The 25,263-nt window shown below is 38.3% G+C and overlaps 1 protein-coding gene across 1 annotated transcript in view; it reads left to right on the top strand.

Moving 5' to 3' along the window:
• Window positions 1-269: 269 nt before the first annotated feature.
• The window catches only part of FAM92A (family with sequence similarity 92 member A), a 28,541-nt gene continuing 3,547 nt past the window's right edge, over window positions 270-25,263 (top strand). The window contains exons 1-8 of the mRNA XM_027561565.1: window positions 270-530; window positions 1,013-1,247; window positions 3,794-3,862; window positions 7,008-7,109; window positions 9,201-9,206; window positions 11,065-11,169; window positions 20,045-20,158; window positions 23,826-23,945. Coding sequence (XP_027417366.1) covers window positions 505-530; window positions 1,013-1,247; window positions 3,794-3,862; window positions 7,008-7,109; window positions 9,201-9,206; window positions 11,065-11,169; window positions 20,045-20,158; window positions 23,826-23,945 — 777 coding nt within the window. The 5' untranslated portion in view covers window positions 270-504. The remainder of the gene's footprint in view (window positions 531-1,012; window positions 1,248-3,793; window positions 3,863-7,007; window positions 7,110-9,200; window positions 9,207-11,064; window positions 11,170-20,044; window positions 20,159-23,825; window positions 23,946-25,263) is intronic.

Below are 25,263 nucleotides of genomic sequence, written 5' to 3'. Positions count from 1 at the left end.
GCCGAAACCCGCCCCACCGGCGTTCGGTTCATCTCCCTCCTCGTTACCGGGTTGTGCTCCCGGCCCAGAGTGCGGGGACAGAGGCGGAAGTTTGGTGGCGGGGCGCCTCAGGAGGGACAGAGGCCCGGCGCCACAAACCGTTCGCCAACGTTCCAGAGGCTTTCGCCCGCGGGGCACTCCCGGGCGGACGCGGGAGGGCGCGCCCCGCGCGTGCCCGCATCCGGGCCCTTCCCGCGCTTCCGGGCGCGAGTCGCGGGGGACGCCGGGGGTCAGTGGACGCGCGTGGGCGCGCCCGCGCGTGCCCGCATCCGGGCCCTTCCCGCGCTTCCGGACGCCGGCCGCGGGGGCGCGCGCCGCGTTGCCGTGGAAACTCCGAGGCCCTAGCGGCGGCGGCGGAGGCGGCGGTGGCGCACGGGGCGGGCTCTCGCGCCCCGGCGCACGTCCGGGCGCCGAGACCCTGTCGTTGGGTCTCAGCCCGGGGTCTCCGGCCGTGAGCGAGGCAGCATGTTGAGGCGCAGCTTGGAAAACCGGTAACCGCCGCCGGGGCCCGCAGCGGCCCGGGGTCCCCCCACCATACACACACACACACACACACACACACACACACACACACACGCGAGGGCTCGGGTCGGGACGCGGAGCCTTCCTCCTTGAGCCACCGGACCGAGTTCGGGCCCTCACATCCGGCTCCAAGCAGCGCCCGCCACGCTCTGGGCCGACCACACTGGGCCGCGGCGGGCCCTGGCGGCGCCTCCCCAACACGGTCCCCGGGCGCCGGCCCAACTCTGCCGCTGATCCAGCGGGGCCGCTCGGGGCGCCTGCACTGCGGGATGTGCAGGCCAGGCCCGGGATGGGGGCCCGGAGGAGACGCAGGGGTTGCTTCAAGGTTTGCGCCCGCGAAGCTGCAAACTGCGCCCCCCGGGAATGTTGGCGTCATCACGTGTAACACGAAGATGAAGTCATCTCATCAGATGAGAATGATTTGCCTTTTTTGTGTCTCCTTTCTCTCTAGGGACGCTCAGACCAGACAACTGCAAGATGCTGTCACCAATGTGGAGAAACATTTCGGAGAGCTGTGCCAGATTTTTGCTGCTTACGTGCGGAAAACCGCCCGACTGCGAGACAAAGCGGACCTCCTGGTGAACGAAATCAACGTATATGCCTCTACCGAGACCCCGCACTTAAAGCAGGGCCTGAAAAACTTTGCTGACGAGTTTGCCAAACTTCAAGATTATCGACAAGCCGAGGTATGGAATGAGGTCACAGCGTCCTGTTAATGAGTGAGCCCTGAAGTGGTGGACGGAGCCGTGAAGACGTGTAATCTACCTAACTGCAGTGGCGATCACACATTTGATGATAAACGTGCATTGTCATGTCGGTAGCATTGTGTGAGTCTTAAGGGAAGCTTCCTGTAATTTTTACCGTTTTCAAACTAACCTCTAGGGTGTCTTGAAGTCCTGAATTTCCCCACCTCATTTGCCAGCTTTTAGCCAAAGGGGTGGCTGTTTACAGGGGATAGTAAACATAGTACCCGAGGCAATAAAAGGAGCATGGCTTGTGTCTTGTATGCAGGTAGGTGTATTTTAAAGTAGTATATCCGGAGATGGAAGATATTGGGAGTGGTACTGTGTATAGATAAGTAGTAACTGGACAAGAGATCTTTGTTGCTGCTTCCGTGCACTGGAAAGTTGAGCTGTTTCATTGAGAGGAGGGGGAAAAAAAAGTGCACTGATTTCTTCTACAATCAACAGTGAAATTTTGTGAAGTTCCCCACTCCACCCAGAAAGGACAGGGGGGAAAAGATGGCGTTGTAATTGTTTAAACTGTTAAATCCCATTCACTTTTTAAAAATTTATTTATTTATTTTTGCCTGTGCTGGGTCTTCATTGCTCCCTGGGTTTTCTCTAGTTGGGGCCAGGAGGGCTACTCTTCCTTGGAGCCGGCAGGCTTATCACACACAGTAGCTTCTCTTGTCGTGGAGATGGGGCTCTAGGCCCAAGAGCTTCAGTAGTTGTAGCAGGAGGCCTCAGAAGTTGGTGGCATGTGGGCTTAGTGGTTCCTCTGTGTGTGGGATCTTCCCACTCCAGGGATGGAACCCGTGTCCCCTGCATTGGCGCCTGGACCCCTATCTATCCCCTGTGCCACCAGGAAAGCCCAGCCCATGACTTTAACACCTCCTTAGCACTTTCACCTGTATTTATGTTAAGGTTCAAGACTCAGGTCAGAAGTTTTCACTTTAACTTTTAACTTGTCAGAAGCTGCCCGGTTTTTGAGCCGTATTCCTTCTTTTGTGCCTTTGGTCCTTTTTAAAAGCCTAAAACAAATTTCAATTATCAAAAAAAAACCTTGAAATCAAAAAAAAGGTAATGAAGCTATACCTTGAGGCTATAACTACCAATGATACAGAAATTTGAGTATTAATTACTTTGGGGAAACTTGTGGGTTCTTCTCATATGATGTTTTGTGTGTAATAAACTTTCAGCTACGTGTAACTGGGAACTTGACTGTTTCCTAGGTAGTTTATGCTCACAGATAATCCTAAAATCCTACTTTAGCCAATAATTTCAGTGCCCCTTGCTAGAAAATCTTTATGCTATTTATCGAATAGCAAAGTGAATTGATTTACATGTGTTCTCCTTTTTATTTCCCTTGCTTACCAAATGGTGGAGGTGCTAAAGAACAATGAACAAAAAAGGTAGGCTACAAAAAGGAGAACAGAAAAAGATTTAGCTAATCTTTACACTGAATAACCAGTGTATGGATTATTTGAAATGGAATAAATAATCCTGAATATTCATGGATTTGTTTTTAGGATTCCTGATATTTAAATGCTTAGTGAGAACTTGATCTCTATTTTCCTAAAATCTTTTAAAATGAAGTATTCATATACATTCTGTTTATAGAAACTAAACAAAAGTCATTTTAAAGTGATATATATACTCACTGATTATAAAAACATGTATCAGCAAAATAAAGCTTTTTTTCTGCTAGAAAAGTAATACATGTTCATTTTAAACAATTAAATATATGTCATCTTGTATTACCTATCCTGAAAAAGAAAATTTTAATGTCCAGGACTTGTTTTTCTTATATTTATACAAATAGCTATATACTTCCCTTTTTAAAAAAAAATCCATTTCTTTAGTGCCTTCCACTAGTGCTATTAGTAAAAGGAGAAATTACTCAAAATCATAAATATTGCAATGTTTAAGAAAACTGTTTAGTTCTACATAAAAGAGAGATTGACCACATAGTTTGACAGCTCAGTAACACTGAGACCATTTATCTTGTTCTTTAAGCTTTGATAATTTACAAATGTCTTCCCAGAAAAAAAAAAATTACAGTTAATACAGTGGTCTCTAGGCTTTTTTTCTTTTCAGGATTCAGTTGTTTTAAATGTTTCCGGTATGCTATATTTTTCAGCTTCGATTTCCTTATCTGGAAGGTTGGGCTGTTACGTTTCAGATATAATGTATGTAAAGTATCCATTCACGTGGTAAACACACTGAACGTATAGCTGCAATAAAATCTGAGACACCTTAAAACTTAACAAAGCTCTGATTGCTGCTGCACACCTTCACAGTTTTTAATGTGTTTGAGTTTAGATTCTGAGTATTACCAATTTCCAGAAATTATTTTTTTACTTATAAATGTTACTGAAATTTTAAAGATTTCAAATATTAATCAATATAGTGATTATGGTCCAGTTAGACAGCATAGGTTTTATTTCACAATTTAAATTTTGATATGTCTATGTTTCTTTCCAGTTATATTTTATAATAATTCTCAATAGGTTGAAAGACTTGAAGCCAAAGTAGTTGAACCTTTGAAAGCTTATGGAACCATTGTAAAAATGAAGCGAGTAAGTAAATTCATTTTTTTCAATTATTATTAGGTATTCTGGCAAAACATACAAGGTTTCCAATAACTGTCCTTTTAGCGGGGGCTTCCCTTGTAGCTCAGTTGGTAAAGAATCTGCCTGCAGTGCAGGAGAACCGGGTTCGATCCCTCGGTTGGGAAGATGCCCTGGAGAAGGAAATGGCAACCCACTCCAGAATCCTTGCCTGGAAAATCTCATGGACAGAGGAGCCTGGAGGGCTGCTGTCCATGGGGTCACAAAGACTCAGGCACAACTGAGCAACCAACACTTACTTCAGTTCAGTTCAGTCGTTCAGTCGTGTCCAGCTCTTTGCGACCCCATGAATTGCAGCACGCCAGGCCTCCTTGTCCATCACCAACTCCCAGAGTTCACTCAGACTCGCGTCCATTGAGTCAGTGATGCCATCCAGGCATCTCATCCTCTGTCGTCCCCTTCTCCTCCTGCCCCCAATCCCTCCTAGCATCAGGGTCTTTTCCAATGAATCAACTCTTCACATGAGGTGGCCAAAGTACTGGAGTTTCAGCTTTAGCATCATTCCTTCCAAAGAACACCCAGGATTGATCTCCTTTAGAATGGACTGGTTGGATCTCCTTGCAGTCCAAGGGACTCTCAAGAGTCTTCTCCAACACCACAGTTCAAAAGCATCAATTCTTCGGCACTCAGCTTTCTTCACAGTCCAACTCTCACATCCATACATGACCACAGGAAAAACCATAGCCTTGACTAGACGGACCTTTGTTCGCAAAGTCATGTCTCTGCTTTTGAATATGCTATCTAGGTTGGTCATAACTTTCCTTCCAAGGAGTAAGCGTCTTTTAATTTCATGGCTGCAGTCACCATCTGCAGTGATTTTGGAGCCCAGAAAAATAAAGTCTGACACTGTTTCCACTGTTTCCCCATCTATTTCCTATGAAGTGATGGGACCAGATGCCATGATCTTTGTTTTCTGAATGTTGAGCTTTAAGCCAACTTTTTCACTCTTCTCTTTCAATTACATCAAGAGGCTTTTGAGTTCCTCTTCACATTCTGCCATAAGGGTGGTGTCATCTGCATATCTGTGGTTATTGATATTTCTCCCAGCAATCTTGATTCCAGCTTGTGCTTCTTCCAGCCCAGCATTTCTCATGATATATTCTGCATAGAAGTTAAAGAAGCAGGGTGACAATATACAGCCTTGACGTACTCCTTTTCCTATTTGGAACCAGTCTGTTGTTCCATGTCCAGTTCTAACTATTGCTTCCTGACCTGCATATAGGTTTCTCAAGAGGCAGGTCAGGTGGTCTGGTATTCCCATCTCTTGAAGAATTTTCCAGTTTATTGTGATCCACACAGTCAAAGGCTTTGACATAGTCAATAAAGCAGAAATAGATGTTTTTCTGGAACTCTCTTGCTTTTTCAATGATCCAGTGGATGTTGGCAATTTGATCTCTGGTTCCTCTGCCTTTTCTAAAACCAGCTTGAACATCAGGAAGTTCACGATTCATGTATTGCTGAAGCCTAGCTTGGAGAATTTTGAGCATTACTTTACTAGCGTGTGAGATGAGTGCAATTGTGTGGTAGTTTGAGCATTCTTTGGCATTGCCTTCCTTTGGGATTAGAATGAAAACAGACCTTTTCCAGTCCTGTGGCCACTGCTGAGTTTTCCAAATTTGCTGGCATATTGAATGCAGCACTTCCACAGCATCATCTTTCAGGATTTGAAATAGCTCAACTGGAATTCCATCACCTCCGCTAGCTTTGCTCATAGTGATGCTTTCTAAGGCCCGCTTGACTTCACATTCCAGGATGTCTGGCTCTAGTTGAGTGATCACACCATCGTGATTATCTGGGTCGTGAAGATCTTTTTTGTACAGTTCTTCTGTGTATTCTTGCCACCTCTTCTTAATATCTTCTGCTTCTGTTAGGTCCATACCATTTCTGTCCTTTATCGAGCCTATCTTTGCATGAAATGTTCCCTTGGTATCTCTGATTTTCTTGAAGAGATCTCTAGTCTTTCCCATTCTGTTGTTCTCCTCTATTTCTTTGCATTGATCGCTGAGGAAGGCTTTCTTATCTCTTCTTGCTATTCTTTGGAACTCTGCATTCAGATGCTTATATCTTTCCTTTTCTCCTTTGCTTTTCACTTCTCTTCTTTTCACAGCTATTTGTAAGGCCTCCCCAGACAGCGATTTTGCTTTTTTGCATTTCTTTTCCATGGGGATGGTCTTGATTCCTGTCTCCTGTACAATGTCACGATCACAAACCTCAGTCCATAGTCTACTTACTTAGTAAAAGGTACAGAGTAGTGTTCAGTGATTCTTATTACACTGAAGCATTATTTCTTAGAACTTTGAGAATAATGAAGTATTTTTATATACTACTATAGCATCATAGCATTATTTTGTTTATTGTGGAAACTTTAAAGTATTTAATATTTATAGTCATGAAGAATATATGGACAGAAATTGTTTTACTAAATATTCTTATATTTTTGTTTTAAAGCAAGCAGTAACATGCAAACTAAAAGTCAATGTGACAAAGCTTTTTTTAAAAATTTTTTCTTGAAGTACAACACAACGATTTGATGTTTGTATATATTGTGAAATGATTAAATAAGTCTAGTTCACATCTGTCACAATACATAGTTAAAAAATTTTTTTCCTTGTGATGAGAACTTTTAAGACCTAGTTTCCTAACAACTTTCAGAATGCAGTACAGTACTATTAATTCTGGTTACCATGGTAGATATTACATTCCAAAAGTTCTGTATTTAAAATCAATTTTATTGAGGTATAATTTACATGCAGTAAAATTCTCCTGTTTTAAATGTTTTAATAAATGTGTATATACATGTAACTACCACCACAAGCAAAAATTTTTATGTGTGTATATACATATATATGTATGTGTGTGTGTGTGTATATATATATATATAATTTTGCACTGCAATTCTGTCACTATTTAATAGGATATTAAATACATACATGCAGATAGTCTTACATACAAAGACACACACTGGTAATGTAGTAATAATTCCAGTGGTAATGATGCCTGGATCAAATAGGGAATGTTTTTGCATTCTTAAAGAAGTGTGTATTTTATTCTTAAGTCAGAGATATTTATTAACAAAAAAAATGTCTTTTTGCAGGATGATCTCAAAGCAACATTAACAGCAAGGAATCGAGAAGCTAAACAGTTAACTCAGTTAGAAAGAACACGTCAGAGAAACCCATCTGATCGACATGTTATTGTATCCTTTGAATTTTGGTCGTTAAACAAATATTTTGTAAGGTATGCTGTACAAAAGTAAATATATATGAAAATTATGCATTTATACTTTAAATGTGCAAAGAATATGAATATAAAGTTTGAAAAGAAACACAGACATTTAAAATGCTTACTATGGAAGTTAGTTAAAGAGAATATACAACCTAAATCAGTCCTCTTGTGTTGTTTTCCACAATAGATATTCAAAATTTAAAACACTCATACGTATAGACGTTTTATAAAGAGTACATACAAAATTCTAAGATCTTTTACATTAAAAATGATTGATGACTAAATATTAATTATAAAAGTAACTTAAAGATCTGTTATTAATCCTAATATATCAATGCCTTCTCAGCCCTGCATTTGAGAAAAGGAACAAACTATTTTTTTCCCAGTAAAATTCTCTTCGTCTTAAAAAAACAACTACTTTGTGAAACTGCAGTTATAACTTCCAGCCAAAGACCCTTAGGATATTCCAAGGTATTGAGATTCACAGCTTGACACAAGTCTTAATAGGCTTGTCTACTGTTACAGGGCTCTTCTGTTAAGAATGATTATTTCTGAAACTTAGAATGAGCCTATTCAAAACTAAACAAAAAAAGAAAAATAGCACCTGATTAATTATAAGCAACTGCGATAGGTACAACTGTATAGAAAGTACTTACTGTGGGGCTTCCCTGGTGGCTCAGCTGGTAAAGAATCCGCCTGCAATGTGGGAGACCTGGGTTTGATCCAGGGAACCTGGATTTGACCCCTGGGTGGGGAAGATCCCCTGGAGAAGGAAAGGCTACCCACTCCAGTATTCTGGCCTGGAGAATTCCATGGACTGTATAGACCGTGGGGTCGCAAAGAGTCAGACAGGACTGAGCGACTTTCATTTCACTTTCAGCTTACCCTGCTGCCTCCTTTCCCCATGCTTTCTTATGTCTCATGATTTTGACAACCTGATACTAGAAAATAAAGGACAGTCTACATATAAATGCATCCACTATATAGCATCAGAGAATATTTACCAGGATGACCCTTAAAATTACTCTGACTATTGAAACACATTAAAGTTCAGTATGTAAAATAAAGAGGTATAAGAGGCTGGGGTGAAGAAGAATCCTAGTACACTACTTGGACCCCTCCCAAGGCCCCTGGCAGCTTCTGAAAAGTTTCCTGCAGCACAGTTTGAAAAACAGCAATCTGGCTCACTCTTTTATAGGCCATTTTGCACTCAGACCAATTTCATTAAATACACTGATACCTTTATTTATAAAGCATTATAATATTTTAATCAAAACTATCTCCTACCCAAATTAGTACGTTATATGATTTTGAAGAATTTTCAACAAAAGGAAGGAATACAGATCTGTGTCCACTTTCCTAAAAATAGGTGTGTAACTTTGGGCAAGTAGTTATGTGGAGTGAAAGGATTTGAGACTTCAAGGAATGAAAAACCGTTGTGGAGGGTGGTAGGAGATTAAGATACAGATGTCGCCGCTGTGGCTTCTGCTTCCTACTCTTCCCTAGTTTAACCAGCTCAACCTACCCTTCCAAATTTTAAAATGAAACTGTCAAAAAACGGGGAAGGAAAACACATGTCAAAATTAAGTAGTCATGGTAAAGAATTTCATGAGTCACATGTATTGAACTGTATTAGAAAAATACTCTGCTTGAATATTTTCATTAGTAAAAGGTTAATACACATCATAACATCTAGAAAGTTTTTCATAATAATAAATCCTATGATAGTTATATTTTTAAAAATCCGAAGCCCAGTAATAAAGTGAACTGTTTTCGATTACTGGTTATGATTAAAAGTTTGCATGTAAAATTATGCAGGAAAACTTTACACCCTCTACAGCAAATGTACACACACAGATATATATGAATATGTTTTAAAGCTTAGTTTCTTGAAATTGTATATCTGAATTAACCTAGTTTTAAGAGTATATAATCAATATAAGTTACAATTAATGTATAGTCTGATTGCAAGAGGATATAATTCTGTCAGAGCATATGATTTTAATTTATTGGAATAAATTGTTCTACTTGAAATGTGTTTTTCCTTTATGAAAAATTTCAGTCACAGGTGGGTAATAAAGTGATGTGTCAAGAGATGGATCCCCATAGTAAACCCTTTTACTTTATTTCCATTTATACATTTTCTTAAAAAAGAAAGAGTGTAAATGTTATAATATTATGTGTCACAAAACTTTACTTACAACTGCAGATTTTTTCTATGCAATAATTATTAAAATGATGATATGTGATACTTTTAAGTGAACATAATACTAACATAGGAAACAAAACATTCTTAGAACTTAATCAGAAAATTGGGCCATGTTTTTAAAACATGTTTTATTCAACAAAAAATTTTCAATATTTCTGGACAACTGTTGTCATTAAGGAAGAGATATTTTAAAGAGAAATACATGCCACTAGCTATATATATTGGAGAAGGAAATGGCAACCCACTCCAGTGTTCTTGCCTGGAGAATCCCAGGGACGGAGGAGCCTGGTGGGCTGCCGTCTGTGGGGTCACACAGAGTCGGACATGACTGAAGTGACTTAGCTATATATATGGCTGTTGAGCTCATGAAATGGCAACTAGAATAACCAGCTTTTTAATTTTAATTAATTTAAACGTAAATAGCTACATGTTGCTAGTGGCTACCATACTGATTGTACAGTGTGAATCTAACCAGTATGAGTACTTTGGAGCAAAGCATTAGACTTTCCATCTAATTTATTAGTTACTGGTGTGTATGTATGTCTACATTTTGTAATTAGACTTTCCATCTAATTTATTAGTTATTGGTGTGTATGTATGTCTATATTTTGTAATAAGCATTAACTAAGTAGTAATAGTGCAATGTTACTAGCTTATAAGAATATTCATACTGAAATAAGCATTTGTAGTGTATGTTCTTTGCTGCTGTTGTTCAGTCACTCGGTCATGTCCGACTCTTCGTGACCCCATGGACTGCAGCACACCAGGCTTCCCTGTCCTTCACTGTCTGCTGAAGTCTGCTTAGACTCATGTCCATTGGGTCAATGATGCTATCCGACCATCTCATCCTCTGTCACCCCCTCTCCTCTTGCCCTTAATCTTTGCCAGCATTAGGGTCTTTTCCAATCAGGCTGTTCACATCAGGTAGTGAAAGGATTGGAGCTTCAGCATTAGTCCTTCCAATGAATATTCAGGTTGATTTCCTTTAGGATTGACTGGTTTGATCTCCTTGCAGTCCAAGGGACTCTCAAGGGTCTTCTCTAGCACCACAGTTCGAAAGCATCAATTCTTTGGTGCTCAACCTTCTTTACATGTATATTCTACTCTACCTGATTAGGGTATTATAGCAGTAAAAACATTTCATGCATTTGGGGAACTAGTATTAGTATTTGAATTAGAATTTGAAAATAGTATTTGAAAATTAGTATTTGAAATTAGAATTTGAACTAGAATTAGTATTTGAAAATACTAAAGTCACAGGTCTTTTGGCAGGACAAAGGGTTAAAGGGGAGAGAGATAGTGAGAGGAAAACAAGAGGATAGTAAATGGCAGAGACTGGAAATATGGGAAAGCAGTAGAAAATATAGAAAATAGTTTTACAGTAAATCAAACAAGGGAGATAGCGGGGGAAAAAATGGTTTGTATAAAGAAAGGGAAGGAATTTTGAGATCATGAATCATATAATCTGATAAATTTAAAGTTTTTTATTCTGTTTTTATCATATAGATCGCTTTATTTTATGTAGTAATATGTATTTTTGAGTGATTTACACTGTTATGGCAAAAAGCCAGTCTTGCATTTACAAATGCATTTACAGTACTGCATTTACAAAAAGCCAACACTGCATTTACAAAGGTAGTATTTACAGAAAGACTCAATCAAAAGGATTCTGACGATTTTTGTTTTTTGTATCTTTGGTTGGGGAATACTTCTGCAGGCAGAAACTGAATTACAAAGAGCTACAATGGATGCTACCCGAACAACTCGTCATCTGGAGGAAACTATTGACAATTTTGAAAAGCAGAAAATAAAGGATATAAAGGTAACAAAATAACTATTAAGGTCCAAAATATGTATTCTAAATTAATTTTTTATTTAAATTTATGAAAAATTTAAATTACTGATTTTCTTTAGCACATAAGTCTGTGTGAGAAAGATATAAACAAAATATATCAAATGTTATTTTCTTATGGAAACAACCATATATAAAGGAACTACATTCCCAACCAGAGGCCAGATATTCAGATGTTATCAAAAATACTATTAACCACAGAAAAATAAAGTCTATTATGTTTTTATGTATCAGGTACTAGTCCAGGCACTTTACATAAATTACCTTTTAATCTTTATAGCAACCCCATAGTGTAGCATCTACATATACTACGTACCAGTATCTATCTCATTCCTTTTAATGGTAGAATAATATTCCATTGTGTGGATATTACCATGAAAGTGAGGTGATTAAGCAAAGATATAAGGCAGTATCACAGCCCACAGTTCAAAGTCTGAACTATAAGCCAATTACATATTTTAAAAACCTGTGCTTTCCATGACTATACAGTATTGTTGCAGGAAGAGGGACCCCTTCCAGGGCCTGAAACTGGGCTCTTGTCTAACTCTCGGAAAAGAACTGAGGAGACACATGTGCTGGGAAAGCAAGAAGTTTTATTGGAAGGGGTGCGCGGGTGGAGAGCAGCAGGGTAAGGGAACCCAGGAGAACAGCTCTGTGACATGGCTTGCAGTCTCACGTTTTATGGTGATGGGATTAGTGTCCAGGTCGTCTTTTTTATTCGGACTCAGAGTACTCCCTGGTGGTGCGTGCCTTGTTCAGCCAAGATGGGTGCTAGAGAGAAGGATTCTGGGAGGTGGTCAGACATGTGGTATCTCCTTTTGTCTTTTCCTGAACTCTTCCTATTGTGGTGGCTTATTATTATTATTCCTTACCAGGACCTCCTGTCGTAAAACAACTCATGCAAATAGTTACTATGGTGCCTGGCCAGAGTGGGCAGTTTCAGTCAGTGTGCTTCCCCTAACACTATTACTAATTTTTTTTGGCTTGTAGCTTTCTAATTCCTACATTATCGAATAAATAAGAGTAGCTAACCACATAAACTTGCATCCACCATAGTTGAGTGTCACAGGAAGAATAGCCTTATTTTATTGTAACACATCAGTAGACATTCAGGTTCCTGGACTGGAGATGGTATTTTTTTAATTGGAGGATAATTGCTTTACAATGTTGTATTGGTTTCTACCATACAACAATGCAAGTCAGTCATAATTATATATATATGTCCTTCCTCCAGAGCCTCCCTCCTAAATCCCCAAACCTAAAGATGGTCTTCAGTGACTTTTTCATCAATATTTTGGAAGGATTTGGAGGATTACTTAAGACCATGTTGTGTCCTTTAAAAAAGTCATCTAAGGATCCCTTTTCACTCACTGCAAGTTCTTCTGGAACAGCTTTTAAAGAGAAGTATTTTTTGTTATTTTTATAACTTACTAACAAGTTATCCTTTCAAAAGTTATGCCCTTATCAATAAAATCCCCTTATCAATAAAATCAGCATTATCTGCCACTTAATTGCACCATTCCTCTCTGCAATCAATGAAATATTTATTTGTCCCTTTATATTTTTTAATTTCCTATCATAGTTTCATAGGATTCCAGAACTTTGATTTTTTCTGATAGCCAGTCTCAAAGATCTCTACTTTGGTCCTGAAGATCAAAGAAAAAAAAAGTAAGCCTGTCAATTCAGCACTCAGAGTGTAATGTAGATCGCTACTGAGGAAGAGCTCTGTAGGAGGCTGTCCTGAGACAGCCCTTTTGCTGACATTGGGGAGCACTGGCAGGGCATAACGTAACTGCCGGCATCCTCTCTTAAATTGAGGGAGAAGGGAAGGAAGGTTGAAATAATTAGCTTTAATCTGAAAAAGGAGATTGGAGACTTGTGAGATATGCCTGATTCATTGCCACCTAACGGCTTCTTTAGCGACCTGGGAGCCGGATTCCTCCCCCTACCGCTGTTCTCCATGCCTGCACACTTCTCTTTCACATATGGCAATCTTTGATCTTTGGGCTCACTTCCATGTTCTGCTTGCATGCTGGCCAACTCTACAGGGGGTTTATAATCCCATGAGCACCACTAGTTACAAAACTGGAACAGAGACAGTGAGTGTAGAATTCCCGACTGCAACCTGGGATTTCCTGACACAGCAGGACAGGAAGTAAGGCACTGCACGGTGGAGGGTGCACGGAGGAAAAACGTGCTTCCACGCTCTGCCTGCTGTCTCATGCTCCTAGAAGAGGGAGGTCTTGTGGCAGTCACAAAAAAAAAGAGAAAAAATAGGAGAAAACCAAAAAAAAAGGAGAGATAATTCATATACCATACAATTCACCATACAGCTCAACAGTTTCTAATATGTTCAGATACCTACAACCATCACCACTCAGTTTTGGAACATTCTTATCATCTCAGGGTGAGGCATAGGACACTTTAGCTTTTACCTCCCTGCTCCCACAGCCCCGCGGCCTAAGCAACTATCACTAATCTCATGTCTCTTTGGACTTGGCTGTTCTGAATGTACAATTCATATGAATGGAATCATAAGGTACATGGTTTTCATAACTGGTTCCTTTTACTTAGCGTGCTTTCAAGGTTTATCTATGGTATAACATGTATCAGTATCTATCTCATTCCTTTGTATGGTGGAATAATATTCCATTGTATGGATATTACCATATTCTACCTTTTCACTATCATTATTAATGATATAAACATTCATGTACAAGTTTTTGTTGAGACATATTTTCATTTCTCTTAGACATTTTTCACTTTAGTTCAACCATATACCCTGTTGAATTGCTGGCTCATAAGGTGACTCTGTCTTTAATTGTGTGAGAAACTGCCAGACTGTTTGCCAAAATGGCTATGCCACTGTATTTTCCCACCACTATTATATGAGGCTTCCGATTTCTCTGCATGCTCCCCAATACTTGTTGCTCACCAAGCTTTTTCCTTATAGCCATACTAATGAGTGTAGAGTGGTATCTTATTGTGGTTTTGATTTGTATTTTCCTGCTGATGTTTATGGCCATTTGTATATCTTCCTTGAGAAAAAAATGTCTATTCAGATTATTTTAATTGGATTTCTTTTTTATTTCATTTTTAAGAGTTCTTTTTATATTGTGTGCAAATCTTTTATCGAATGTTTTGCAGTTATTTCCTTCCATTCTGTGAGTTCTTTTCACTATCTTGATGGTATCCCTTGAAGCACAAAGCTTTTTAATTTTGGTGAAGTCCGGTTTATCTTTGGGCTGCCCTGATAGCTCAGCTCGGAGAAGGCAATGGCACCCCACTCCAGTACTCTTCCCTGGAAAACCCCATGGATGGAGGAGCCTGGTAGGCTGCAGTCCATGGGGTCGCTAGGAGTCAGACACGACTGAGCGACTTCACTTTCACTTTTCACTCATGCATTGGAGAAGGAAATGGCAACCCACTCCAGTGTTCTTGCGTGGAGAATCCCAGGGACTGGGGAGCCTGGTGGGCTGCCGTCTATGGGGTTGCACAGAGTCCGACACGACTGAAGCGACTTAGCAGTAGCAGTAGCAAATAGCTCAGCTGGCAAAGAATCTGCCTGTAATGTAGGAGACCGTGGTTCGATTCCTGGGTCTGGAAGTTCCCCTGGAGAAGGGAAAGGCTACCCATTCCAGTATTCTTGGGCTTCCTTGATGGCTCAGCTGGTAAAGAATCCACCTGCAATGTGGGAGACCTGTGTTCAAACAATCCCTGGGTTGGGAAGATCCCCTGGAGAAGGGAAAGGCTACCCACTCCAGTATTCTGGCCTGGAGAATTCTGTGGACTGTGTCATTATCTAAGAATCCATTGCCAAAACTGAGATTATAAAGATTTATCCTGGTTTTCTTCTAACACTGTCATAGTTTTCACTATTAAGTCTTTGATCCGTTAATTTTTATGTTATCACGTGAACTGAAAGTTAAACCCCATTCTTTTCCATCTGTCAGCACAGTTGTTCCAGCATGATTTATTGAAGAGACTGTTTTTTAAGTCCTGGGACTCTTGTTGAAAGTTAGTTGATGTGTTTTGTTTCTGAACTTCCATTTTCTTTTATTTATGTATGGTGGTGGTTTAGTCACTAACATATCTGACTCTTGGAGCCCATGGCCTGTAGCCTGCCAAGCTCCTCTGTCCATGAGATTTCCCAGACAAGAATACTGGAGTAGTTTGCCATTTCCTTCTTCTTATTCCAGTACCATACTGTTTTAACAGTGCTTTGTAGTAAGTTTTAAATTCAGGATGTATAAATTCTCTATTTTGTTCCTTTTTAAGATTCTTTCGATTATTCTGAATCTGTTGTAGTTTGGTATGAATTTGGGAATCAACTTAGCAGTTTCTACAAGTCAGCTGGGATTCTGACAGCGTGCGCATGTGCATGCGTGGTCACTCAGCCATGTCCTGCTCTTTGTGACCCCATGGACTGTTGCCTGACAGACTCCCCTGTCCCTGGGATTCTCTAGGCAGGAATACTGGAGTACATAGCCACTCCCTTCTCCAGAGGATTGAACCCAGATCTCCTCCATTGCAAGTAGATACCGTCTGAGCCACCAAATTCTGATAGGGATTGCGTCAACTCTGTGGATCAGTTCAGGGAGTACTGCCTTCTTAAGATGAACTCTTCTAATCCATGAACATGGGCTGTTTTTCCGTTTAGTTAAAGACTTTATTTTAATAATGAATGTTTTGTGCTTTTTAAGCTTTTTCCTCAGTATTTCATAATTATTGATGCTACTATAAATGGAATTGTTTACTTAATTTCATTTCAGTTGTTCATTGCAAATACACAGAATTTTAATTGATTTTTGTTTACTAACCTTATATGTTACAACCCTGTAGAAGTCTTCTATTAACTCTGATAGTTTTTTGCATATTCCTTTGGATTTTCTATATATAAGATCATGTCATCTGTGAAAATGTACACTTTTAATACAAACTCTATCAAAATCCCAGAATTACGAGTTCCAGAAATCCAGTCCAGTCTGTTAGGATTATGAATCTCCGTTCTTTGTATCTTTCCTCCTTATCTGTCAAATTGTTCCTTTTCAAAGTTAAGCCTCATTTGAGATGTTTTATGATAAGGATGCACAAATCCTACACCCAAAAGCCTTAAAAATCAGATAAAAAGGGCTACTTTACCACACTCTTAGTTCTGATAAAAACAGTATTTAGGTACTGCTATGTTGATGTTAGCATCTCTGACAAACACTTCTATTTATGAGACAAATTCTTGGAAAAAATCATTGGTGCCACTCATATTTTGGGAGAAACAGACACAGAACATTCTTTTTTTTAAAGAATGTTCTTATTGTTACCTGTTTTCAGGCAACTGTTTCAGATGGAAGCAGAACTTGTGGGTGCTTAAATCTCTCTGAGGGTAGAAATGATTGACAGTAATGAACACTGCTCATAATGTATTAATTATGAGGTGGGGTTTATCAACAAGTCCATCTGAATTTTAGTAGCAGCGTTAATTAGTAAGGTAGCACAATTCTTAGTAAAAGACTTCATACAAACCTTGCAAAGTGTTTGTCTTTCTGAGAGAAGTTGCTATGAACTTAGTTGTATAGAATGTGGAAGAAAACTCAGAGTTCTATTTGTTTCCCATGTAATAGGAAAAGTCATGAGTTATATATGTTGTCAAGGGAATTTTCTGACCTATGAAAAGGATCTTGATCAGGAGTCATTCCAGGGACAGATAGGGATAGCAGTTCAGTATTGGTAAAGTAGCTGATGTGAACAAGAAACATCTTTAAGATTTAGTTTTTATCAGCTTTATTTTTCTTATAAAATTACCATAAATTTTCATAAAATTGTGGAAGAAAACATAATTCCCTACTGAGAAATAATCATCATTTTGGTTTATATCCTTCCAGACCTTTTTTCTATGAAACATACACAAGAAATACACTAAGGAGAATGACAACAACAGATATTTCTTAAGACATTAACTATGCCACACATTCTAAGCATTTTATGTGGATAAACTCATTTCTTCCTCACAGTGTCTTATGAAAAAGGCAATGTTGTTACCCCTATACAGTTATATTTAAGTGGGACCACACTATATGTAGCATCTCTTTTTAAAATTTAATATATCGTGGATATGTTTGTGCTAAGAAAGATCCATATTGTCCTTTTTTGATATTCCCATATAGTATTTTGCTATACTATATGGAGAATAGTATAGCTATATGGATATATTCATATGTTTAACCATCACCTGTTGATGGACATCTAAGATTATTTTTGCTATTATAGATCTCATTGCATCATTAAACATCGGCCTTTTTGCTGGTTCAATTGTTTTGGGGTTGGGGGGATAAATTACCGGAAGTAGCATTCTGTTCAAAGAGCATACACACTTTCAATTTGGATAGCTATTTATAACTTCTGTCCACAAATCTTTTGACTAATTTACAATTCTGCAGAACATTACACGAGCACCCAGTGTAACAATGTTGAGTAATAGTATTTTTAATAGTACCTAATCTGATAGTGAAAAATCAGTATCATCTTAATCTGCAGTTAGTACTGTTGAGGAAGAGTGTTTTTTCATATATTTAATGACACTAAATTACTCTCACTTGACCTTAGCTTATATTTTTAGTGTGTTGGCATTTTTGGTTAATTTTTTAAAACTCTTCAGACTGAGAAAATTAACCCATTATACTCAAGAGAAGATATGTTGAAATATATTTTCCCATTTTGTTGTTTATGGTATGTTTTTGCCACCTTATGGTCTTATTTTTGCTGCCAGATCTATTAGTCTTCTCTTTCTGCCTTGGTGTCATGTTTAGAAAGAAGTATTCATCCCCAAGTTTATATAACTATTTGCTGTAATTTCTTCTAGTCTTTGTATGATTTTTTAGTATTTTAAATATTTAAATAGCTTATGCAGTTGTATTTTACATATGGTCTGAAGCAGCTATGTCTAAATTTATTATTTTCAAATGAACAGAAAGTTCTCCTGAAATCATTCAATGAATAGCCTTTACTCTGGAGAGCTGTCATTGTACCTTTATTTGCAAAAATTGTTAACAAGACCTTTAATGACTTTTTTGTTAAATATTCTGCTTTCCAGTTAAACCAGGATGGAGGTTTTAATGTTACATAAGGAACAGTTTCTCATTTATCTGGCTTACTTGTTTAGCAATAAAATTAGCTAACTTGTGCTGAGCACTTACTCTAAGCCAGTAACCATACTATACTTTTACTTGGATTACATTTAATCCTTACGGCAAAACCTATGATTTTGAAATTAAGGAAGAAGAACAGATAAAGTGCTTAATATTACACAGCTGATTTGTTTCAGTCTTGATTTGAAGTCGTGCTAAGTCACTTCAGTCGTGTTCGACTCTGCTTCCCCGTGGACCTAGCTCGCCAGGTTCCTGTCAATGGGATTCTTCGGGCAAGAATACTGGACTGGATTGTCATGACCTCCTCTATGGGATCTTCCCTACCCAGGAATTGAACCTGCATCTCTTATGTCTCCTGCATTGGCAGGCGAGTTCTTTACCACTAACGCCATCTGGGAACCCCTGATTTGAAATCAGGTTTATCTTAATCCAGAGCCCCTATTTTTAACTATTGTACTACCTGCTTTACAGAATACTTGCCAACGAGTAGAGAATTCCATTAACTTCCCCACCCCCCACCAATAAAATTGAAGTACCCACCCAAATGGCCTTCTTGTCAAACAAAATAAAATTGAAAAGCGGAGAAACGAAACTCCTTGAATGCCCGTCTCTTACCATACTGACCCATTGCTGATTAGCAGATTACATGTGATCACTGAAAGGTGTATTTATTTGCGGAAAATTATTTCTAAATATGATACTACAAGACAGCTGTATGGCTATCTTCCAAGGTGCAGGACCACTCCTATCTGGGTGGTTAAGACAGGAGAGCAGAAATGAAGGAAATGAGTATTTGACTATTGCTTTTGAGCCTAACCCATTTCATCTGTACTGCCCCTTTAAGGACAATGCTTGCGTATTTTCTATCCTATTCTTATTCTGTCCACTTCTCCACGTTAATGCTCCAATTTTTTTATTTTGATAAGAGACAAGATGATAGAAGGATGAGATCCTATTTTATTGAAAACGTATCTGGCTTACATACTTTCCCTGCCTACCAGTTCTCTCACCCCTGCTTAGATCAGTGTGCACATCCTCATTCATTCTCTTTTCTCATAGCCTTCCCAACCAAAAGTTGTCAACATCTTGCTGATAAGAGTTTACCTGCAGTGTATTTGCCAAGGAAATAATTGAGTCCAGGGAAAACAGCACAGTACAATGAGCAGGAGCTATGGCCTTGAAGAATCAGACCCAAGTCTTAACATTGTAGCTATGAGCAATACTGAGCATGTCATATATTTGTAAACTGGAAAGCTCTATGCAAATGTATCGTGCTGTTTTCGGGAGTAGGAATTGTGGCTGGAGAATACAAGCAACATATAAATATGTTAGGATGGAATTCTTGCCTAAAAACATTCTTTTAAACACCAGTTGGAGTTGCTAAAAAAACAGGTTCAGAACTGAACTTCTTTAGCTAATAGTGACATTTAGTGATGTAGTGACAAACATCTTTTTTAAACGTAAGTATCTAATAGAAGAACATACTTAAAAATGGAAGTAAATAATAAGATACTAAATATTTTGTGTAATTTTAAAGTTTTGCTGCAAAAGATATTTGCAACTATTTTTATTCCAATTATCGTTTGTACTTCATTTTCCCTGTTGAAAAACCCCTATTTAATAAAATGTCAAGACTGTAGTAGAGAATAACTCTACTAAATTCACGAAGCAATTTGTTTACATTCAAACCCTTGTTTTTTCAGACTATATTTTCAGAATTCATCACTATTGAAATGTTATTTCACGGCAAAGCTTTAGAGGTCTACACTGCTGCCTACCAAAATATACAAAAGATTGATGAAGAAGAAGATTTAGAGGTAGGACTATGTCTATCTAAGCTCAGTTCTTCTATTGATATGGAAATATGTAAAAGAAACCATTTTAGTGTGAGTAAAAATGTCTTAAATTACACTTTGTGGTTTAGATGTCACTGTATGCAGTTCCAAATAGCTGAACCTTTATGACTTTCTAGTTAACTTTTCTAATTAACCATAGTTAAGTTCGAAGAATTAATATCTAGTAAAACATAGAAACAAAGCCATAATGTGAAATAAGGTATCGTTTTGACTAATGGTGTAAGTCACTTATGTGTGTTAAAAACACTCTTTATTGATTTAAGCCAAAATCTGAGTGTTTATGCCACGCACAACACCGAAAGCTTTGCATGGATTTTCTCACTCACTCCTGTAACTCAAGTGCTGTGAGCATTCATTCATTTACAACTAAAGAAGCAGGTGTAGAGGCCTTAACAACTTGCCCTTGACCACTTAGCTAGTCAGAGAGCAGAATCTGGCTTCTAACTAGTTTTGTGAGACTTAATCTGTAACCTATGAAATGTGTAGATCTGTATATAGGTGGGGGGAGGTGGTGTCTGTGTGTGGCTGTGTGTGTGTAGGCAGGGGGTGGGTGTGTTTCACTCAGCCGTGTCCAACTCTTTGTGACCCCATGGACTGTAGCCTGCCAGGCTTCAATATTTGGGATTCTCCAGGCAATACTGGTTCTCCAGGCTTCCTTTGTATTGATAGTTAAATGCAAATATTAACTCTTATTAAATATTCAAGATGTACTTTGTCCATATATCTCTACAGTAGAAGTGAGAACAGCCATGTATTCTCAAGATACAGCCAAAATTTTTTAATTATATAAGTTAATTCCATAATTTGCAAGGATCTATTTATTTTTTAAGTAATTCTATCTATCGAGATCCCCCAAGGCTTCACTTCCCACTACTCCACTGGTTTCAAGAAACGTGAATTCAGTAAAACCAGACTATACAGCTTGGCCAAAATGAAGTACATGTTTTAGTATATGTTTTCCAATGCCAAATCTGATCTCACTTTTACCTCAGTAAAGCATACACAATCATATTTCTATTTGTTAATAGAATGGTTTCTATTCCCTACTAAAGCTTTAATTTTCACTCCTTTTTACATCCTATTTTTTAAAAAAATTATCATCAAGCTTTTAACTGTAATTTATAAAATAGCAAATGTTTATACAGTGATTCCTTTAACCAGCTACTGACCTGTGTATTTTCACTGTATTATTTTAATCCTACCATGAATTTTAATAAAAGTACTTATGTCGTCGTTTCTACGGATGAAAAAACTGAGGCTAAGGAACTTTCCAGAGGATCCCATAGCTAGTAAAATAGCTGGAAGCCAAATAGTAGTCTGACTACAGACACTGTTTTTATCCTATCTATGCTGCCAGAAGCATGGTTCTTGTTGAGTGAGATGAACTATTTCCTGTAAGAAACACTGCATTGAGTGGCAGGTTTAAAATTGATCCCCCACTTTCCCTATAAGGTTAAAGTTCCCATTACAAGTATTTTCATTCTCCACTTTGTAACACCCTTGACTTAATGCACTTTCAAGTTCCTCAAGCCCTCTGGACCCAAAGATTTTCTTTCTCGTTCCATAGGTCCTAGGTATCTTTTTTTGTCACAGCATTTCCTTTACCACTTCTCTTAACACTATTCTTCATCAGCTAGCTAGGTAGCTTGTAGGAGAGATCCATAAACACTCAAAATCTCAGTGTTGTCTAGATGTGTTTTTGAGTATCAACTTCCCCACTTTTTCCAATGGGGCACTACTGAGCAAGTTAATTTCTTCACACTTCATTGCTTATCTCTAAAATGGAGACACTTATGTACATTCGTCAACTGTTTACTGAGCATCTGTTATATGCCAGACAGTTCTGAGTGCTGAGGCTTCAGCACTATAGAGTTGGTCCAAGTTGTCAAAAAGTAGAAACTTAAAAAAGGAGTTCAGGCATTAAAAAAAGATGTTTCATAATATGAAGGAAAAAATAAGAGAGATAACATACTGTTGTGCAAATGAGTGTATGTGATGGAGGATCCTATCTGGAGAATCAAAGAATGATCTCTTAATCAGAAGTTTGAGGGATAGTTTGAGGGATATGTCGAATCCCTGTCTACAGTTTCAGGCAGAGTACAGATAGTTATACAAAGGTCCTGAGGTATAATGCATTATGATACCGTAACTTGTGGAAAGGAGAGGAAAGCAGTCTGGGGAAGAGTTGTGTGGGATAAGCCAAAGTAAAATTACATCAGCTACTAAGGAGAGGAAGGACCCTTTAAATACAAAGTCTCTTGGAAACAAGTAGAGAAAAGATGCAGAGAGGGACAGAGAAATAATTTCCTATTCTTAGGTAGTAGTCCTTACTACATGAGAATTGCTGATTTATTCAGATAGCAGCTAGTATTTTACATCCAGTTATATCAGAAACCATCTTAACTGATTTGTTCTTCACATTAAAAGTACTATCATATTCCCCTTCAAAAGATCACCTCTGTACATTCAGTTCAGAGCATATTCAGATCTTGAGACTCACTCCTAGAAAAGATCTTGGACCACATATTGGAAAATGCAGTATTGCCAATAAATACTCCTGTAAATACGTTCTTTTGCAATAGATTAATATTTAACTGGTTTAGACTTTTATCCCAAGGGTGGTATATTATCTTCCATTTCCCACTTTTATCTTTGTTAGAAAATCCAAAGAACGTTGTTTTAACAAAAATGTATTTCTTCCAAATACCAGTGACTTCAGTCATCCACTTTTGATATCATACCAGGATGGCAGGGTCCACGTCTAGCACCAAAATATAATTGGGTCTTCAGTAAAACTGTTAAATAACCTAATTATCAATATGCCTGAATTGCCCTAAAACACAAGTCTTAACCTCTTTTGTTAAGTTTCATCCCTTGATTGCTTTTATATGCTGTACTTCTTTAATGTTTAAAAAAAAGCAGAAAAAAGAGCAAGCTTTTGTTTGTTGGTTTGAAGTTTTAGCTAAGAGGAAAATGCACTGTTGGAGAGTCATAATCACACTTGCTTTAAAAAAGCAAAATGATAGCATAAAGAGTTGAGGGGAAAATGAGGGAATATGAAGAAATTCACATTTGATAGACTTGCCTGTTTTACGTTACAAAGTGGTATAAAAGATAAGGAAGCTTAAGAGTGCAGTAATAGTTGGACCTACTACTTTCAGGAAAAAGAACTGACAAGCAATGGCATTCCAGATGCTACTGAGATTGGAATTTCATAGAATGGCTCCATTGACTCTTCTGTGATATACTGGGACAGCACTGTAGTGAATTTAAACTGTTGAGTTGAGGATAGGCAGAACAGAAAGAATCAAAGGTGTGACTTACTGTCTCACTGGCTTGCATGCTCTTTGAAGGCAGGAACTTTTCACGTTTCACAAGTAAGAGCTCTTAAGTGACTGTTTCAGGACCCATCATTTTACGTGGTTCAGTAGAATTTTCTAGCTTACATCTTTTCAATGTAAAATATTTTTTTAATATTTGTTTTAAATTTACAATAAATTAAATAATGTCTCCAGGGCAGGATTGGGGAGGGGAGTTGCTTAAACAAATTCTGAACTAAAGGGAATGTGACTTTCTAGATTTCCAGTTTAGTTATCTAATGTATAACATTGTTTTATCATTGCAACAGGTTTTCCGACATTCTCTGTATCCGCAAGATTATTCATCCCGTTTAGATATTGTAAGAGCAAATTCGAAGTCACCTCTTCAAAGATCATTGTCTGCTAAGTGTGTATCTGGAACAGGACAGGTGAGCTAGAAACCGTAATTTTAAGGAATGTAAGCTACTGCCTTTTGAATTGTTCAGTATTAAAAATGTTTCCCTTAAATCATAGGATCTTGAATAACCTGCTCTTCCCCTCTTCTATATAAAATGATGTAAAACTGCATTAGGTTCTGCTCTATTATTGATATTTCTTTTATTATCTGAAAGATATGACTCTCTGAAGCAGAACATTTGGGAGCAGAGGTAGAAGGGACAGGAGAATGCTAATTTACATTTGTTCTGTGCTATAATGTGAAGATCACAGATTGTGAAATCAAGCTGCCTAGGATTTGAATCCCACTAGCATGGCTTACTGGAAATTATACCTAAAAAGGACCTTTCCTGAATGTTATCATAGATCCAGAAGCATGTATCCTTAGGTAAAGCATCAATTTTCTCTTTTCTTCTATATCCAGAAAACCTGAGGTACCTGATATCTAGAGTAGGATAGATAGTAGGCCCTTTTTTCTCAGGGGCTACAGAGAAAATACCAGGTTATGTGGACCACATAGTCTCTGCCCCAACCAAGAGCAGCCACAAATAATACATTAACAAATCAACATGTTGTAATAAAACTTTATTTATAGCAACAAGACAAACTGGGCTTTAGCTTGCCAACTTCTGATTTAGAAAGCTATGATCTTTTGCATATCTAGTCTTCAGAATTTAAAATTGAGCATTCAGTTGTAATGTGACCCAGCACGTTGTTTTCATTTATCTTCTAAGCACTTATTTACTGCTTTTAACTTACACTTCTCTCCCCCTAACCAAATTATACTTTTATTATTCCAGTACTAAGTGCCTTGCACATAAATTCCATAAATCTATAGTATATAGTACATAGAGAATTTTGACTATTTAGAGCTAACAGTATCACCTAGGTTAGCCAATATCTGTGTAACACTTTAGACTACATAATGCCAAGGTTTCTCAACCTCAGCACTGTTAACTTTGAGCCAGATGATTTGGGGCTGAGGGGACCGGGGCGCGGTGAGGGATCTTGTCCTGTGCATTGTACAGATGCTGAGCAGCATTCCCAGCCTCTACCCACAGTTCAGTAATGCCCTTACCCTCCCCCAGTCGTGACAATCAGGTGTCTCCAGACACTGCAGATGTCCCCTGGGAGGCATAGTCACCCTCTGAAAAGTGCGAAGCAGGATGACCCAAGTGGCAACAATCAGAAATGAAAGCCATGTCATGAATTCAGATTCTCATCTCATTAATTTTAAATCACACTAGGTTCAAAGTTTAATATTTTTGCCTAGTTGAAATATCCTTGTGTTCTGCCATCCCTTTGAGGACT

This window comes from Bos indicus x Bos taurus, chromosome 14, assembly GCF_003369695.1.
Source record: "Bos indicus x Bos taurus breed Angus x Brahman F1 hybrid chromosome 14, Bos_hybrid_MaternalHap_v2.0, whole genome shotgun sequence".
NCBI lineage: Eukaryota > Metazoa > Chordata > Mammalia > Artiodactyla > Bovidae > Bos > Bos indicus x Bos taurus.
The sequence above is the reverse complement of the archived record's forward strand: the minus strand, read 5'-3'. Positions and strand labels throughout refer to the sequence as shown.